This window comes from Caretta caretta, chromosome 14 (assembly GCF_965140235.1).
Source record: "Caretta caretta isolate rCarCar2 chromosome 14, rCarCar1.hap1, whole genome shotgun sequence".
Classification (NCBI taxonomy): Eukaryota; Metazoa; Chordata; order Testudines; family Cheloniidae; genus Caretta; species Caretta caretta.
The window spans coordinates 3,321,177-3,340,835 of NC_134219.1; the positions used below are offsets into that span (position 1 = coordinate 3,321,177).

The 19,659-nt window shown below is 44.5% G+C and overlaps 1 protein-coding gene across 1 annotated transcript in view; it reads right to left on the reverse strand.

The window, feature by feature from the left end:
* Positions 1-19,659, reverse strand: part of NPLOC4 (NPL4 homolog, ubiquitin recognition factor) — a 42,244-nt gene that overhangs the window by 10,872 nt on the left and 11,713 nt on the right. Inside the window, exons 5-12 of the mRNA XM_048817718.2 lie at positions 19,438-19,486; positions 18,322-18,416; positions 16,999-17,122; positions 16,096-16,275; positions 13,094-13,180; positions 11,446-11,517; positions 10,561-10,687; positions 7,765-7,925 (exon numbers count right to left, since the gene is read on the reverse strand). Coding sequence (XP_048673675.1) covers positions 7,765-7,925; positions 10,561-10,687; positions 11,446-11,517; positions 13,094-13,180; positions 16,096-16,275; positions 16,999-17,122; positions 18,322-18,416; positions 19,438-19,486 — 895 coding nt within the window. The remainder of the gene's footprint in view (positions 1-7,764; positions 7,926-10,560; positions 10,688-11,445; positions 11,518-13,093; positions 13,181-16,095; positions 16,276-16,998; positions 17,123-18,321; positions 18,417-19,437; positions 19,487-19,659) is intronic.

Here is a 19,659-nt window from a genome sequence, read left to right on the forward strand (position 1 = left end):
TAATTCTGATCAGAATCATTTCTCCTTGAACGTGACAGGTTGTTGGCCCCCTGGTTATTTTAGCAACAAGCCTGGTTGCTTGTGGCCTTAGATCTCCCTGGCTCTGACAGCAGCAGCAGGAGATGTGGAGCTTTTTCAGAGGGATCACAGGGCCCGAAAGCCAGCCTGCGTCTAGATCTCAGCAATACTGCAAGAATTAGGAATCAAATCCAATCAAGCTACATCAGTTTCCCAAACGCTCTCCTGCCCCTGCAAGAAAGAACCTGCAACAACTCACACATAATTAGCCCATCTGGAATTCATTTTCAAATCTAATTAAGTTCTAATATGCAGAAACATTTTTCCAGCACCTGTTCGCTTTAATCTTCCCCTCTGGGGATTTCCATGTTAAAAGCCTTCTTTTTAATGTCATGCTACTAAGGCTTGAAAGATATTTTCTAAAATTGTTACTACCAAATTGACACCTAACACCCCCCAGCTAAAGGAAGTGTCTGTGCCTCCCTCCTTGTGGAACGAAGTAGGCACCTTCCTCCTCCCCACAGGTACAGTTTTATTAGGCAGTTACATTTTATAGCCCTAACAATGTCAAGCTGGGAGGATTGCTACGAGATCACTCCAAATTTGGCAGTCACCAGAGCCCTAGCAGCCTTTATCCACATATGTGGTATGCTATTACTGTAACTCAGGACTCGGGGATTCCCAGTGCCACATGCTCTGCTTAGCAGCCACGGCTCCAAACGGAGGGCAGCAAGGAGTTAATGAAGGCTCAAATTCTACTCGCTGTCTGGACAAGAATCAAACAATAGGCCCCAGAGGAATTGGGCAATGAATCATACTAGAGACAGGAGTGGAGATCAGCTCCTGCAATCCCAACATTTTGAAACAGTTTGACCTAATGGTACTGCAGCTTCTGTCTCCCAATAGGAAAATGATTAATCCATCAGCACGGAGAAATACCCATTAACCAAGGAAGTTACTCTCAACTTTCTCATGCTTCTGCTGGCAAGCTGGCTGCAGGGCTTGCAATATGGACAGGGCAGCTCAGGAAGAGTTCAGATTCTCAGTCGTTATGGATCAACGTATGTACAATCAACCACACACTAAGGGTGAGAGCAATACTCCAAACTCTCCTTTGCCATGATGCATACAAAAAAACTTGACAGCAATTTGGATTGCTAGTCATCTGAGACCGCCTACCATCCTGCCCAATATCATCCCACTTGTATTCCCCTCTCTGTCTGTATCCACCTATTGTCTCTTGTCTTACACTTAGATTGCCCTTGCAACAGGGACTGTCTCTATGTTCTGTGTTTGTACAGCACCTAACACCATGGGGTTCTGTTCCTTGACTGTGGCTCCTGGGGTCTACGTACAACTAATAAACAACAACAAATGGACCAGGGCTCCTTATTCTCCAAGGGAAGAACCTTTTAATATGGAGACTCATTGACACTGATGATATTCTCCCTCATGATCAGATCTTCCCTGAGTTTACGCTGCTTATGTTGCTTTGGAGTTAGACCAAGTTTATTTAGCTCTTACACAGCTCTTTTTGCCTATAGATCTGAGTGTTACACTATGCAGGTAAGTGTCATCCTCGTGTCACAGATGGGAGGCAGAGGTGAAGAGACCTGCCTACGCTCACACAGCAGGTCAGTGACAGCACTGGGAGCAGAACCCCGGAGAGTCCTGACTCCCTGTCCAGTGCTGTCTCTACTAAGCAACGCTGCAGTTTCCCACAGGGATATTTCTGAGCCTGAAGGAAGCCCTTCCCAGCTCCAACACTCACAGCCCGGAGAAGGCCAATATAAGTGGTTATTAGTAGCATATTACACGCACACGCTTCCTCTTAGCGCAGACCTAGCAACAGACTTTTCACTTCCCATCACAACGGCATTCTTGTGAGAACACACTCACTCAAGATGCTGTAAAAATCCATGGGGCCTGCTTTTGATTATTTAATCTTATTTAAACTGCTATGGGCACAGAACTAGCCAATTTTCTGAACTATGCTAAGGACTGCCATGTGCTTTCTACTCACTGAGAGGCAGAAGGGCTTCCTGGTACAGACCAGGTGGTTACTGTAGGACAGCTCTCTCCTACCAGCTGAGACAGGGTGACCTTTGAACATCTATCAAGTCTCTTACTGCTGGGAACTCTCTGCATGTGGCAAGCTTTTGCAAGAAGAATAAACCCAGTGTCCTTCCATCCTCCCCCACAACGATCCATGGTTGGGGACAGAGAACTCTATATTCAAGGAAGCTCCTCCCACAAAACAAAGGCATGCACAAGAGGAGAACCTTTGTGGTATGAGGTTAAGATGGTTAAGATTAAGATGGAAACACCCCCTGGTCCATTCTCTGGCCATTCCCGAGCAATGGCCGGAAAGAGCAGTCACCACAGCACCCTTCTGCAGGTTTTAAAGGAAGAACAAAAACTGGATTGCAGAGCACTCTTTTCTCCACTTACAAGAACATTCCTCCATGTTTTGGTTGCTCAGAGAATTCCCGTCATCATAACCTGCAGGGATTCCTCTAACAAAGGCCAGAGGTGCAGTCGTGTTGTATGTAACAATTATCAGACTTTCAAGTTTTACAGACAGGAGGAGAGGGAATTTATAAATTGAGCACCAGTAACACCGTCCAGTCCGAGACTGGTTTTGGGCTAGGAGAAGTTGGGGTTGGTAATCCCATTTGGCCTTAATAAAAAGTGGCAAAAGGCTGTCAAGTCACTCCAAGAGCTGGATGGAGTGGGCTTTTCCAGAGCTTGAACGGAAACAAAAGTTGAACAGCTGATGCTTCTCGCGCTGACGCTGCACGAAGCTGAGCAGTTGTCCAAATGCAAAGACCAACCCACTGATCTCTGGCATGAGGGGAAATGTCCCTTTTGTAATACAAGTGTCATTAAAAAGGGCTTTAATCTTTCCCCATCCCAGAGCAAGTTTCTTGGATATTAAAGCAACAATAAAATGTAACACACAACAAGATGTGACATCTTCTTGTTTGTGCTGAGATCCCAGGTATTTGCCTAAAGTTGACAGAAGAATCTAGTCCCACAAAAGTACCAACCCATGACTACTTAAATGCTTCAAAGGGTCCATAAAACTCAGAGCTCTCACTTTTTTGCTCCACTTGATGAAATGTTGAGACATCCATGAAATAAGAGTCCTGCCGTGCTACCACCGACTCCAAGACAGCGCTGCAGCCTGGGGTTCGCTGGGGTGCACAACAAAATGACAGCTTGATAATGGAAAGCCATGAATTCTGCAGACTAGGTGAAGGCAGCTTGAAGAGTTTGCAGCATTCACACACAATGTGCAGCAATGGACATAGGCACAAAGCACCCAGATGACTGTAAGGATACATACACCATCAAATTTCCAAAGGTGCTGAGCACCCACCGCTCCCACTGACTTCGATCCCATTATCAGGACCCCAATGTTTAAGTTACATTCATAGCTTAAGCAAGATGGATAGATGCACTTATTTACTTCCCAGAAATACACGAAAACAGTGAGGAGACAGAAGACAGAGGGCAGGGACTTCTAACGTATTAGGATAAACCCAAGCCTTCTGCAGTCCTGATACAACGTGGAATCTTTAGCCTGCCCATACGGCTGGAAAATGAACTAAGGAGGAGGTTAACAATACCCTGGCCTCTCGAGCTACAGGAGAGATTGGTTATCATAATTACAGCCATTGTGTGTCTACATATTGAGAAGAGAGGGGGCCTTGAGCAGATTTGTGTGGAGTTACTGTTGTTGAGAAGTGCTAACCGGTCTTTCTGCAACATCGAAGTATAACAGAATGTTGTACTGCAACACCTGATAGTCCTCACTAATCCCGCACTTCGAACCACTGGGTTTACCAGTGGGATGGCTTTTCCTTTCGAGTTGATCACGATGAGAAAATTATTTAGCAGAGTAATTTATATTCCTGGTCCTGAAAGCCCCCGATTTTCACTCCAGAACACATTTACAGCTTTCACACCGCACAGACTGAATATCCACTCAGAGAAAGCGCCATGCTGCCAGTGCTAATGGGATGGTTTCTGTGAGTAGCAGGGCAAGAGGCCAATACAAAGAGAAAGGTAAAGACATACAGGAATCACAAGGCAAGCGGCTAAGGAAAAATACTTTGGTTTATGAAACAGAGCAAATCTGGTGCCATCAAGTTTTCCTGTTTTCATGATATTTAAGACATGTCTACAGCTGATAGACCATTGAGATAAGTCACACTTGTTCACATGGGAATCTTATTTTCAGCAACAGCTGTAACACACTGAGGGGCATGCTAGCCTCTGACCCCGTTCCACAAATGCATCTTGATATGCGCCATACAAGAAAGCCTTGATGAATGAAGAGAACTGTTATTTTGCCTTGAAGCACCTCTTTGCCTGCTTGCCAGAGTCCTCGAACCTGTAACACTCTAACTAATTTCTCCCAGCTGTATGGCTTTGATCCCTGACATAGGCTTCTATTTCTGCAGCATTACTAACTCAGAGAAATTTCTTAAGTCCTTTCAAAAACATCAACAACACATATTAAGAGTAAAGATACAAGATCTTTTCCTTATGTGATGAGCAGACTGTAATACGCTTGCCGCTTTATATTTCTCCGGCTTTACACGGGTCACCTTTTCCTACTGGCAGGAATTTAAAATGCATCTACTCTTTTATGCAACTAGTGGAGACAGGAATTTAATAGTTTCCCCTCCCACATTCGGATGCTAAATTGTTCTATAAATATATTCCACACTACACAAACATTGGCTTCTTGGTTCTCATCCAACCGTCACAATAAACTTACATTAATATTGCCCCTTTCATCCTAAAGTGCTTTTCAAGCTGATACACACACTACATATATGAATTATTCTTGCTCACCAGTGAAACAGTCAACTGAGGTGAAATGTGGCAGCTGCTTAAGAGCCCACAGCAACCCTGCACGACAGCTTAGGGCAGGAAGCAAAAGGCTGAAGCGTAAAGGTAGACAGACTAATTATCAAGCTGGACATTGTCCGGTGACCACAGTGCTTGAGCAATGCTCCTGCTATCATGCTGACAGGTGTGGCCAGGGTGTTACATTACTAACCATCTTTGTCTTCTCACTGCAAGGCCAAATCTACTCAGGACTCTTGCTCCCAACAAAATGCATAAGCAATGCTTCGCCAAGCTTGCTGTCACACACCCAGTGACTATGAGGTAGTGTCTCTGACCTCAGCCCTTTTTGCATTTAATGAGACCCAAATGGTCTTTAAAACCAGAAGTGACTAAGCTTCCCATCAGTTTAAAAATGTTCCAGAAAAAGTCAAGGTACTAGAGCCAAACATGTTTGAATTCAAAGGACAACTACACCCACCAGCGCGCCCCTCAAGCCTTCCTGAAGCACATAACGAAAAAGACAATTATGGGTAGGAGTTATAAAACATTTGAAATTCTCTGAAGACTGACCCAATGAATCACTGGTTCATGGAAATTTCCACAGAATGCTGGAGTAATCTGTGATCACTTCGTTTACCTCCATTGCTTCAGGTTAAAAAGTAGAGTTTCGAACCTGCTGGAACATACACTGGCTTCTTGCGACTCTGAACGTCAGCACGCAGCATTCTGCAATGCCTCTGGACGTGGAGACATGGGCTGTGGACAGTGCAATGCTCCTCCGTGACCTGAGCCGAGTCGTTGCTTTCTGAGATGGAATACTGCATGCAGGGATTGGCAGTCAGCAGGAGCTGCACCTTCACATTCAAGACAAGCGCAACTACACCAGCTTTATTTATTCAAATTAGGCACAGCCCATGGCCTCCGACAAGGTGCCAGGGAGACCTTCAGTTGGCCATTTGGGCACCCTTTGGGAATTGCCTGTATGCTGTTGGACTTAGAATGGACTTAGAATCAGCTTCATTGGTGAGAACACACTTTACAAGCACCATAAATGGGGAAAGACTGCTAGAGCGATGAAGAGATGTGGCTGGAAGGTGTTTCGGAATTTCAGGTGGCATCAGGGCAAGCCAATAGCGTGGTATTGACAGGAAAAAACCGTGCAGAGCAACTCACCAATCAGCAGTTTCCTGATCTTCACTCAGCACCACTTTGGGGCACACAAAAGTATTTCTGCAAGATTTGCTAATGGTGGTGTACGCTGCCCTCATTTTAACAGCGCCAAACAAGGCAGCCTGGCCTAGCCTACACTTAACGAACAGTCTCAAATATGACAGGAGGAAGTGTCACAAGCAGACCAGATCACAAACATCAGATATAAACAAAGATGAGATAGCTGGCTTGGATGATGGATGGCCAATTCCTTGGCAAGCATCTCTGTTAACTTCATTTTCTCCATCCTTGTTCGTGAAGCACCAAAACACAGCAAGCAGGATTTCTGAGAAGCAGCACCATTATTCTCACCGAGATCCTATTCTTACTTTTCCAGCCCAATTCTGGAGAGGCAAGAGGTTTGAAAAACTCTAGGAACAGATGTCTAAAGTGAATACTCATCTCTAACAAAAGCTACAGAATCCAAACATGCAGTAGTCCAGTTACTGACAGAGCTTCTGCATGCCACACTGCACGTACGGTTCTGACGGCCTAACCCTCTTGAAGATTCCTGCTCTGAAAGTGGGTTGAGTCCACTGTGCATCAGGAGGGGCTTCTGAGGCTTATCATGTGACCCAAGAGAAAGGACCTAATACCAGGCACTAACTGCACCACCAGAGAGAGAAAAGCCAGGGCTGTGGAATTCATTCCCAGGGGATGCTGTGAAAGCCAAAAGTATAACTGCGTTCAAAAAAGAACTAGATAAGTTCATGGAGAATAGGTGCATCAGTGGCTATTAGCCAGCATGGTCAGGGATGCAACCCCATGCTTGGGGGTGACCCTCAACCTTTGACTGCCAGAAGCTGAGAGGGGAAGACAGAGGTGGCTATCTCCAGAACGGCTATTCTGTACACTCCCCTGAAAGCTCTGGCACTGGCCACTGTCAGAGACGGGATACTGGGTTCGATGGACCATTGGTCTGACCCAGAGTGGCCGTCCTTATGTATTCCCATCCCTGCTTTTTTTTTTTTTTTTTTTTTTTTAAAGTCTACTAACCCCTTCCCTTCCCTGCTTTTGTACTTGCAGGCTACTGTTCCCCTTCGGTTGGGGTATGTGCGGTCTCTCTCTCTCCTCTGGTTGGCGGCTCTATTTGGGCAGACTGGGCCTTATTTTCCATTTTCCTGCTCAGTGTGTTATCGTAGAGTGCCTGATGCTGTTCTGTAGGTGTCTTATAAAAGTATTACATACAATAAATTCTCACCATCTCGTTAGGAACCTGCTTTTATTGCAGCTTTAACTTGGTGCCTCACTTTGCTTCAGTGCACAGTGTGTGTAAATGTAATTGGGGAGAGGAGGAAGCAAATACACTCAGCAGGGGATTAAAAGTCAACAGAGAAGCGTGGCAGCCACTGCCAATAAACACAGAAGATGTGGTTAATTCAGAGTGCCTGCTACAGGCCCTACGTGCATCACTGCAGACCTCATTTATAGGCTAGATAGCCAATGCCTACTACTGCACTGGAAACCTTAACAGCACTTTTAGGAGGAGGAAATTAAGCTTACACAATTGCTTCCTGTGGACATGCCGTGAACGGTTACTACCGAAAATAGTTCAAAACCTCAAAGCGTCCTGTCACTGAGTTGGATACATCGAGTTCCAGACCCTCAGCAGAACTACCCCTCCTGCTCTCTCTCACACACACTTTGGCTGTTATCTTTAGTCATAACCCTTACCTTGTAGAATACGTCAGGCACATATTGCTCACTGCTGGACTCCTTCGCGTAGCCGAGCTCTGGTGCATCCCGGCACGGCAGCAGGCACTCATCCCGCACCAGTGCCATGCACTGATTAGAGACTTGGTAACCCTCAAAGTGGACCTGGTTGTCGGGACCACCTAGAATAGAAAGTAACTTTTAAACCACTCCAGTGGAGGAATTGATTTATTTTTGTAAGTCACCCCTGGACAGCATTATGGTTTAAACAGCCAGATTAAACATGACATTGGCTTTAGATATTAATGCAAGTTGTGTCCATGGTTTTCTATATTAGGAAGTACTTTTAAACAGGCATTCCCATAAATGTCCTATATTTACTTTATGCTGCACCCTGCTTCAAGAGCATTTTCATAGCTAAACTAATGGTTTCAATTTCTGGGGTGAAACCCTGGCAGGACTGAAGTCAATGGGCGTTTTGCCATTTATTTAATTAGGCCAAGATTTCAACCTTGGTGCCTTGCAAGCCTCCCTCTTCATCAGAAAAACTCTTCAAAATTAAAACCAACAATATAGTTCCTACTGTCCTGTTTTATTTCTGTGCACTAGGAATTAAGATCTACACAACAAATTCCAGGCTACAACAACTTAGGTTGATCACCTGGCAAACATGGCTATGTGCAAAAGCATAGCATTTTCTCAGCCAGGAATGGATGGGTCAGGGGAATTCTGACACACACAACCAGAAGCCAAGACACTAGCTTCAGGTGGCTTTGTCATGGATCACAAAATCAGTGCTTTAATTTGGCTAGTTTAAGCATCAGCAGGCTGTCCGCTACTAGAACATGATGAGATATCAGAGAGAAAATTAGGCACATATAAATGGTAAGAGTCTGTTGCTAATCTGTGAAGCAGGACGCTGTGAAGGGAAGTGAAATTAATCCATGCAGGGGATCTTAAAAAGGCAATGTTGATGGTGCAAACCACACATTTACATTTATACTGCATACAAAGAACAAACCAAGGGCTTGTACAGAAACGTAATGGGAAATTATCTGGACCAGATGATCAGAAAAGGAAACATTCATTTCCTAGCCTCTGATTTCTAGCCTCAGTCTCACTCTGCTCTGGGGCAAACACTCCCAGAAACGAAACGTGGGCCAAGACACGAGGAAGGCCTGAACAAAGTGAACCACCATTTCCTCAGTAAAACACCTTGTTTAAAAAGGGATATACACATTTATCTTGTAAGAAAAGATGAATGTGTTTAGCAGCCCGGAATGTGTGAGGCAGCTGTCTGATCACATGGACCTTTTACTGAAAAAGGCCCCAGAAACATCTATAAAGTTTGGGGCTCAGAGGAGGCAATATAATATTGCACTTTGGTTCTTTACATTGGAATTCATGCTTTTTTCATTGTTTAAAATAGACCCCCAGAACCTGGTTCAGGGAAACCTTAAACAAAAACATCTGTGTCATCTTGGAACCGAATGGCAGATTGAACTTTTAAGGCTGTAATTTCCCCAGCACATGCCAATGCCTCCATGAATCGGCCATATGTATCAGAGTATTCTACTGTACTCTTCAGAGGGTCTCTGTAAAAATCTCATGTGACAGAAGCCTGCAAGATGCTTTACTTTACATATTTTATTTAGTTAACAAAAACATTTCACATGCTTAGGAAGATTCCGAATTTCACTTTGAAGGTTTTTTCTAGTATCTGTTTCTCACTGATGGATACTTGAGGGAATTAACGGTGCCTGGCTTTACAGTGAACCATCACAAGTAACTTTCAAGACCCCAAAATTCTTGTGTCCCAGTACTGCAGCCTCCATCGCTTCAGCTTACGGGGCCTGTACATAAGACCTTTGGGAGCTAGAGAATGGTGTTCCCCAAATTGTCTAGAATACATCGCCGCTGCTGGGTTGCAAGAGCGGGGAAGTCAAAGCCACTTCTCATGCACAGCAGTGCTCTATCTGGTACTCTGGCCTTTTCCACTCTTCCTATGGAGCTAAACGTAGAAGAGATTAATTAGCATAGACTAACGGACTGAGTACTGGACAGGGAGTAAAGAACTCCTGAGTTCAAGTCCTGGCTTGGCAGCCCATGGCCAGTCACCATCTCTGGGTCTCAGTTCTTAATGCGTCAATACTCATTCTATACCTCACTGGAGAGACGCACGGTTACTGAGTGCACAATGCTCTGAAGATGTGGCATGTGATGCAAGCACTAGGTATTATAATTCTATTAGCTCCAAGTAACTAAAAAAGAGATAGGGCACTTGAGAGAGAAGTGCCTCCCCGAGCACAGTTGCATTCAACTGGTTGAAATCTGTTTTATGAATCGGGTCTCGAGTTCCACAAGTCCATACCCCCTAGCCAGGGACTTGGGCTGCTGTTTTTTGTGGAATCTCAAAAGCACGTTTTTAAGAGAGGTTGTAACGTTTAAGAAACAAACAGGCCGTCACCCTTTCACCATATGGTATTTGTTGTTAATACTAATTCTTTTCACTCCTGGTTGAAAATTCTATGGAGGTGAAGTAAGAGAGCGTGTGGCTGGGGGTGTACACTCCATTGGTCCTAACAGCATTAAAGGGGCCTAGGGAAACATGGAGTAAGGGAAATCTATTGTACTTGATGGGTTTGAGAATGACCTAAAACTTGTTACTAGGACTGATGGGAGACAGTTTGAAAGATTTCAGGTGGTCAGGACAGCCTGTAGCTTGATGGGGAAGAAGTGCATGTTCCTTTGGGGTGACCACAAGAGAGAATCCCAGGGGAAACGAGGGTTTAAGGGCAACTCTGTGCCAGTTGATACCTGTAGCCATAACAGTGACAAATTTGGATCCAAAGTGACCATCTGGAGACAGGCGACATATGTTGGGATGCCGGTTCTGAAAGTTTCCAGCAGTGATGCACTCTTCTGCACTTAAAAAATACGTGTCCTAGGGAAAAACAAAACCAAAACACGGCAAGATGAGATGTGCCCCACCTCCATTTCACTGGGCTGCCATTGAGGGTGCCCTGCTAAAAATATGCTTCTGAGTACAGCATCTGTGAGAGCTGTGCCTGGAATACTACTAACATAGGGCATAAAGGACTGAATACAGGGGACTAGGCCAGAGTCCTAATCCTGGTTCTGTCCTGTAAATCATTTCCCCTCCCAGTGCCTCAGTTTCTCCATCTGGGAGATGGAGATAATATTGACACATCACAAGGAGACAGGAAGGTTGAAGTTTGAAGATAAAAAGCACCATGCAAATATTACACTTTAAGCACTCTGAGGTTTATTTAGACAGCAATGCAGTCTCCAGAAGATGCAATTCTGATTTGCTCACCAAAGTCTCACCCCTTACGTGAACCTGCTCCTGCTCCCTACACTCTGCCAAAGTGTCTCTTAACTAATCTTTCTGTCTCAGGAGTGGGGGAAAGAGACTTTGTACTGCTTCATATGCTTGTGGTGGGCTCCCAATCAGCATTCACTGATCACACTGCTACTCCTTCAAATGCCTCTGAAGAGCCAGGTGCACCATGAAACAATGTAATTCCAACATACACACCCCACCCTACGCTGCATTGGCTAGACTTGTGTCATCCGTTTCAGCTCTTCAGGGCAGGATTCTGCTGGGCGGAGCCTGCATTTATGATGCTCTATAAACAACAATAAATACAGAAAGTAATTACTGATACTCTTGCTTCTCACCTTGTTTCTGCTGTATCGAACAGTCCCCTTCCGTGTATCTTCAGAGACCAGATCCGTAAATATCCAGCCAACCTTTGAATTGAAACAAAACAACCCCCCCACCTTTTTTTTTAAAAGGCAGTCTCTTTCACTCGTACGAGATGTTCCTCCAGCCTCCCTGTGAGGGCCTGCTGTGCAGCACCCGACGGAAATGACTCTCCCAGATGCATCGTGCTCATCTGAACACAACTTACACATCTGTAATGTCAACTAGCCAGCGGAGGGGACTTGCAGTTCTTTATGTCTTGCTGGGGAATTTTTTCATGGAAAAACCTGGAGGCTCCAGGCCTTCCTTCACCTCCCCCACAGCAAAAAGCCATTTGCTGTGCAATATTCAGAATGAAACAGCATCAGCAACACCCGGAGATGACACCATGTCTCAGTGATTTCATTTTCTGACACTAGTAGTCACTCATTAACATAAAGCTAACATTTCCCACTCAATTCTAAAGTAGCCCCAATCCCAGCCTGCTCTGCTCAGAGAAGCAATTTATTCATACCTTTTCACTACTCATATACTACAGATATCCTCTTTATTCAAATCCTCCCTTGCAACTCACTTCTCCAATATCAAGCCGTTCAACTAAGAAATGCTGCTACTCGCAGGGAGGCCATGAAACAGATGGAGCATGCACCGCAGATCTGCAGCCAACAGTCAGTAACAGTAATTTTTAACCCTGGTGATTTTAACAGAACCAATGTGAGGAACAAAGAAAAAACTGGAGTCAAATAACATCCACAGATTCCTTGCTTCAGACACTGGCAGTAAGACACAGATTTTATCTTGAGAGAGCAAGAGAGCTGACCACAGACGTGTGAGTACTCCTGCCTCCGAGCAAGACCTCCAGCTTGAAAATATTCAACATCAGAAAATCTCAGAACATTCAATACTTAGTGGTAGCATGGCATTGTGAGTGATACCCTCAGACAGCCTGGAAAATTAAATATAGATCTGAAAGTCATCTGCATACAGAGGACACTGAAATCCATGTGTCTTGATTAAATCACTGACAGGTTGCAGATACAAGAGACATAAAGGACTAAAAGCTGAACTCCACATCTAAATTGTACACAAGATAATTCTTGCCACATATAGCCCCAAATGAATACTGAGAAACAGGCACTGTGGTTTTGATAGCTGGAATCCTGAGCAAAAAAAACTCCACACAACATCTCAAAGAAAGAATAAAACCCGCAAGAAAACGCAAACCACAACTATGCCAAATTAGCACCTGCCAGAGATGTTACAGAATGTGTTCATCTGAGGGGAAAGCAAGGAGAAGTTTGGTTTCAACTACTCTTCTTATCCCTTTGATACTCTTCTAATCCCTTTGATGTCATTCAAGACAGAGGACTGCTGAGTTGAGCGGAACAGCCCTGCTGTACTGCTCAGTATTTATGCACAGAGAAAAATTCTTATTTTACTTTAACACCTGGAAGCATAAGAGCTATTGGCCCCAAGTAAACATAAGCTAGATTTCAAAATGTGCCCAGCCTTAATTTAACCCCATCAAGCCAGGGAGAACCGATGTGAGAGGAGTCACTGCTGCAGAGAGAGACCCAAGAACCCCTTGTCCCAGACACATGTTAGCCAGGAACATTTTCCTACCTTTCTCAGGCCAAGTTTTGCAGCAATCTCATCCACAACCTCGGCTTTCGGATCTTCTAGGAGCTCCAGGCTGTTCTGTGTGCCAATCTGTAAGCAAACAACAGAACTGGCTCATAAAACAGAACATTCAAAATCCAGAGCAAACCAGTTTCTATCATTCTGACCATTTCAAGAGAGATTGTCTAGTAGGTGAGGCAGGGGGCTGGGAACTCAGCTACTGAGTTCCATTCCCAGCTCTGCCACTGACTTGTGAGGACCCTGGGAAAGCCAGTTTATACCCACCTCACAGGAGTCCTGAGGCTTAGTCTGCAAAGCAAGAACGAAGGGGCTCTATATAGACAATTACACATTGAACCCATCGCTATGGTCTCGGAGCACTTCTAGAGAAAGGCATAGAGGAGACCATTTTTCTGTATCCCTGTTCGACTTGGCAAGTCTAGGCTCATGTTGTGTTTGTTCAAATGTTAGAGTAGCACATAGGAAGGATCTTGGTGAATCCAAGAGCACACTCAGGCTTTCCTCTCAGCTCTGGAAAACAAGATTCAGCCATCTGGATGTGCTTTCAAAGGCAGGAGTTTTTGTTGTTGGGTTTTGGGCTGGGGAGGAGCGGGGCTGAGATGCTCTGTCAGACAGAAGAGCAGAGTTCTCTCTCTCCAGGACAGTGGAGGACGCTTCCTCGCTTTTACCTTACACACCATCGTGGTGCTGGAAAAGACACTACAAGCTGCACTGGCTTCCAATGCTTTTGTGTGTCCCTAAAACATATAAAGGGCTTATAATGACACTGTGCCAACAAGCTGGGCTTGGCTGTGCTGGCATTTAATAAAACCAGCAGAGTTGTTAAAGGCTTGAAAGGCTATTCACATGCGCATGCAGTAATCACTTCTCAAAGAGCTGAATGATACTTTCAGTACTGATTGTGACTTTACTCCTAGTGAATCCAATGACAAATATCAGGATTAATGAAATTCATGCTCCATACCTCCCTCAGTAGGGTGTGTGCATATACATACTATGCCTATCACACACTAAACACATACAATTTGAATTCACAATAGACGGGACGTGAAGAGTCAAACTTGATCTAAAAATCTGTCTTTGGGCACGGCAGGTTTTATCTCTCTTTCTATGTTGCAATATTGAAACTGATGCAGATGCCAAAGTTTTAACACTCAGCTTCCTCGATCGTGTGGATTTCAAGGAGATTTTTAAACATGACTTGAAGGCACTTGTGGCTTGACAGAAATATAACACCTGCTGCTTTTCATTATAACCCTAGCGGGCTTTTTCGTCCTTAAAAAGCGAAGTTAAATACCACTCCAGCTTCACTTTTTTGTACCCTTACTTGCAGACGCCATGTTACATGATGAAGCCTTGTGTATAATGCAGCCCTTCAGTGAGCAACTACACAAGGAGATACCTCCAATACCCTTTGCTAGTCTTAACATTGCAAGAGAGACTAAGACTATGTCTACACTATGGACCTTACAGAGGCACAGCTGCGCCACTGTAAGGTCTCCTGTGTAGCTGCTCTTTGCTGGCAGGAGAAAGCGCTCCTGACAGCGTAACTAAACCACTCCCAATGAGCAGCGGTGGCTATGTTTTTGCCAGTGAAACCTATGTCAGTCGGGGGGGGTGTTTTTTCACAACCTTGACCGACAAAAGTTTGACCGACAAAAGTGGTAATGTAGACGAAGGCTAAGATCTGGCTGCTCAGTTCCATTCTAAATCAGTGGGAAGTCAGGCACTTAAAAATCACAGCCTAAGATTTTTGAATGCCCTTGCACACTGCTCTCCTGAGGTACTATTCATACTTGACGCTACTATACAGTGTTGTTGTAGGCGTGCTGATCCCAGGATACGAGAGAGACAAGGTGGGGGAGGGAATATCTTTTACTGGACCAGCTTCTGTTGGTGAGAGACAAGCTTTTGAGCTACTCAGACCTGGGGAAGAGCTCTGTGTAGCTTGAAGGCTTGTCTCTCACCAACAGAAGTTAGTCCAATAAAAGAAATTCCCTTCCCCACTTGTCTCTCTATAGCACTAGACATTGTCAATTACATCATTCAATGTACACAGCTTCAGCTTGTTAAGGTCTGATTCAGTTATATTAAAATCTATTTTATGTATTTGGTTTCACTAAAACAGGCTGAGGTCCAACCCTTTAAAGATAAGGCCGGAAGGGTTCTCAGGCAGTGACTAGCGCCACCTAGTGACTTTTACAACTTTTACTTTTACAACCAAAAGACGCAATACACCACAGTAGAAGTTAAAATATGAAAGTGGGGGGTCAAGGTAGTGCATGGGAACAGTCTGCACCAAGGTGCTGGCCGGCTCATCATCAAACTTGACAGAGTTTGAAACGATAATGGCAGAAAGAGAGCCAGTGTCAGGTAAAATCAAACCCTAATTTACTCTCGTCTAAAATGCAGGCTACCAAGACAGTGTAAAGTTAAAACTTGAGGTATTCTGCTCCAAACAGACCTACCCACCCCCACATAGCTACAGTAGATTTCTATATGGCCGATTCTTATCTAATAAAGAGAAACAATGCAATATTGACCCAAAATGTTGGTTTTGTAGACTTTTTACAACATTTGAGGGCAACAGAAATATTTCTATGAGCATGTTTTGAAACAAACATTTCCCACTGAAGCCTTTGCAACCCAAAAAATTTCACAGAGAACTTGAAAGCCAAACCCATTCTAAGGAAGTCACTTGCACTTTGTTTCCTTTTGCACTTCCCTGTGCTTGGGCAACTAAAAATCATATAACACAAACAGTGGAAAGCAAATCTGAGTGGTAATTTCAGTGGTAATAATCTAAGATGTCACTATTAACACAGACATTTACTCACAATATATGATATTTATCTTGATAGTTTCCCTTTAGGATCTACTGCAGGAAACATCACGTGATGTCCTGAACAAAGTGGGTTCCCCGGTCCCTGATTGCCATCTTTCAGAAATAAAGCTACGACATTCTTCTGCTGAGTTATTTTTACCTGTGGAGGTTCATAGATGGCAGCTACCTCAGCCCTGATACCCAGAGGGATGTCCTTGTGCTCTGTATATCGTCCATATAAGTACCCAAAATGCTGGTTCCCTGTCTTTCTCCAGAAGTCGAGGAAGCGATCGGCAAGCGTGTGGTTCTCAAACATTATGTTGTCAACGTGCCTGTATTTCTGTTAGATAGAAAACAAGAGTGCTTTAGGCCAACGCCCTGATTCCAGACCAATATAATCAACTAGTTTGCCTGCTTCCAGTCCACTCATGTCTCTCCAGACCTGCCTGGGGTGTCCCCCAACAATTAAGGAAAAAGAGTCAGAATCCTACTGGAGCAAGGGGAGGGAAGGGGCAGCTAGCTTGCTCCCTGACTCCTCCTTCCCACGACTGCTCTATCCCTCCCTGCTCCAAGCTCCTGCTGCTGCACCACACATCCCTGCCCACCAGAGCAGAACACAGTGCAGGCAGGGTGAGGGGAAAGCACTCAGAATACCCAGCACCCAAAATCAGTTCTGGCTTCTTGCTAGGCCAATAATCCCACAATCCTTTCTGACTGCAAAACACGATGGAATTTCAATGGGTTGCAACAGGAAGTTGCAAGTGGTTTTTCGGGTCCCATGTGGGCGAAGAGTTGAGAAGCACCATCCCAGTTCAGGTCCATGCAGATCTCCTCTGCACTATGGGGAAATTACTGAACCCAGCACATTTCAGAGTCTCTCTCTGCAGCAGCGAAAGACATTAACCAGCCATTTCCCTAGCAACTGACAATATGCAAAGGCTCCCAAACACCAAGATGGCTGTTCTCCTGGATGTTTTCTCCCGTTCAGAAATAAAAAAGGTAAATAACAACTTCTCTGTGTAGAGAACAAAGAGACCTCAGCACAGTCAATGCCAAGACTCACCTGTCTGTTGAGAGTGATAGCACTCGGCTGACACTTGGTGCAAATGCCTTCTGGCCAGGGAGGATGCCCCTCACATCCAGATTTAATCTTGCAGCTGATGTTTTCCAGTGCAACGAACTTCCCCCTGAATAAGATCAGAAGAAAGGTGGGTTTTCTTTAGCATATTAGAATACCTTCTGCCTCCTAGACAGGATCGAGCAAGTCAAGCAGCAAGGCACAGAACAGACATTGTGCACCTCTATAGGATACTGCAACTTGTCCAAAGTCACACAGTAAATTCAGTAGCAGAACTAGCAATGGAAGTCAGGAGTCCTAGCCCTTCTGCTCCAACTACTGGACAACTTTCCAGTAAACTGGTGGCTCCAGCAAAAGTGTCAGAAATGCAGATAAAAGTCATTTGGCTGTAGTTTAAACAGTTTATATTGCACATGGGAAGGAACGTGTTACACGGCACGACCAAAATTAGTTTCCTTTTATGTGCACAAAATTTTGTGCAAGCTGGAGTTCTCTTAAAATGAAAGAATCCATGCTTGAAAGTTTCATTTCAGCAAGACAACCTCCCCACAGTATGAGGGGAAGGTTCCACTTGTTTCCTCTTTAAAGGAAAGGCATGCTATAATACTGATGGGTTCCCAGCCCTTAGCTCCAGGGAAAGAGACCTGTCCTGCACAGAATGCTGCTGACCATGTCAGTTTGTGGCCTTGCTTTGCAGCCATAGGTTTGCATCTGACATCCAGTGGCTATTTGAGTGAGAGAAGTACATAGTATGTTCGGCACCTCCTCCGCCTAAGGTACGTACCTGGGCCTCATAACGACTGTTATCTAGGTACCCAAACTAGTAACGAGTTTATCCTCACAACCCACTGTGAGGGAGGGAAGTGCTGTCACCCGCATTTTGCAGACAGAGAACTGAGGCAAAGAGTCTTTCCTGAAGTCACACAGGGAGTCCGTGGCAGAGGGGAACTAGGCCCCAAGGGAATCTGAGTTTTGATTTTCTACAAATCTTAGTACTTAACTGAAAAGTAGAAGTGGATTTTGTCTAAAAGCTCTTCTGATCCACCAAAGCACTGTCCATCCCGCCCTAAGGTCGACTCCTGGCTTCTTGATCATACTGTGCCCTTTCTTCCTTCTACCTGATCTTCCTCCCAACTTCAGCAATGCTGCTTGTAAGCAATTACCTTGCCACAGTTTAAAGTGAAGCTACTTCTTAGGATTCATATCCCCCAGGGTTACCGTATAATAGCTATTACCAACAACACTCATGCAAGGTTTGTGTACTTTGTTGTAGCTACAAGGTTCCCTTAATTGCAGTGAGTTTCTTACTTGTCTGCTCCTCCGGTCAGCTTCCTGATGTAGGCATGGAATGACATATGCTTCACAGGAGGTTCCAGATGGTTTAAATAATCTTCATCAAAAGGCTGCCAAAAAACCCACACAAAGGAGAGCCAGGTCAAACACCTGTCTGATAATACATTGATCACTGAACAAATGAGTGTTCTAAATTCAACTTTCCACTGGCTCCCGGCGTGGAAACAATCAAGAAACTCTGGGCTTTTTTTCATGGCAGTTCCTGTTTCATGTGACAGAACCACTGGGACTTCACACTATTTTTAATATTGCTTCATACTTGCTCAAAACACAGATTTTCTCCACAAATCACAGCTAGCCTCAAAGGCACAAGGCTTTTAAAATAATGACAAATAAAAAGACCAGCTGATCAAACAACCTAATAAAGAATGTTCGGAACTCATGGGGTGGAAGAGACCACACTCACTTGGGTAGGCTTTTGGGGGGAACCATTTCTGCATGCACCAGGGAAACAGTTGAGAGTATCTGTTGTCATTATGGTTGTTTTCAATCTAAATAGGGTGCAGTAGAAATCTGAGGAGAAGCACTGAGATCCGTATGGGGGAGGGGAAAGGAGAGTGAAATGAATGCAAGGAGAGGCACAGAGATCCAGAGTGAAAGTGAAGAGAGAAGATAAAACCTCTCACACAAAAGTTTGCCTGGGCTTTTAAAAGTATTTTCTGATAAATTCATTACCGAAGAAAAACAAATGCCCTGGGGGGGAGGGATATCAATCCTTTCAGGGCCATTCAGGGATCTGGGGCAAAAATTCAGGATTGGTCCTGCTTAGAGCAGGGGGTTGGACTAGATGACCTCCTGAGGTCCCTTCCAAGCCTGATATTCTATGATCCTATGAATCATGATAAATCCTAGGTCAGCATTATAGCCAAAGGACGAACTTTGTTTCTTTAGCTATTGTTGGTGTGAACGGGAGGCCTTAGGTAACACATAAGGAGTTTGCCTCTCAGAACTGCTACCATTACAAAGCTTCAAAAAGTGTTTAAGCAGGTACAGAGAGTTTAGAGAAAGAAGTTTAACTTCAGAAAGTAACATAAATAAGTGATGGTTAAAGTGTGTAGTTTGACTCCTTACCTCTAGTGGTACACAATGCACACATTTACCCAAAGGGCCATGTCGACATCTGTGTGAAGAGAAACAAAAGATTCCATTTAATAATGGGAAAGATACTCCATGCCAGACTTTACACTCTTTGTATAGTGTAGAGATTTCGAATGTTTGGATAATCATTTGGGCCATGAGCATCTACTGGTACACTGTGAGATAGAACATGGGGGAGAGGAGGGAATCAAAAAT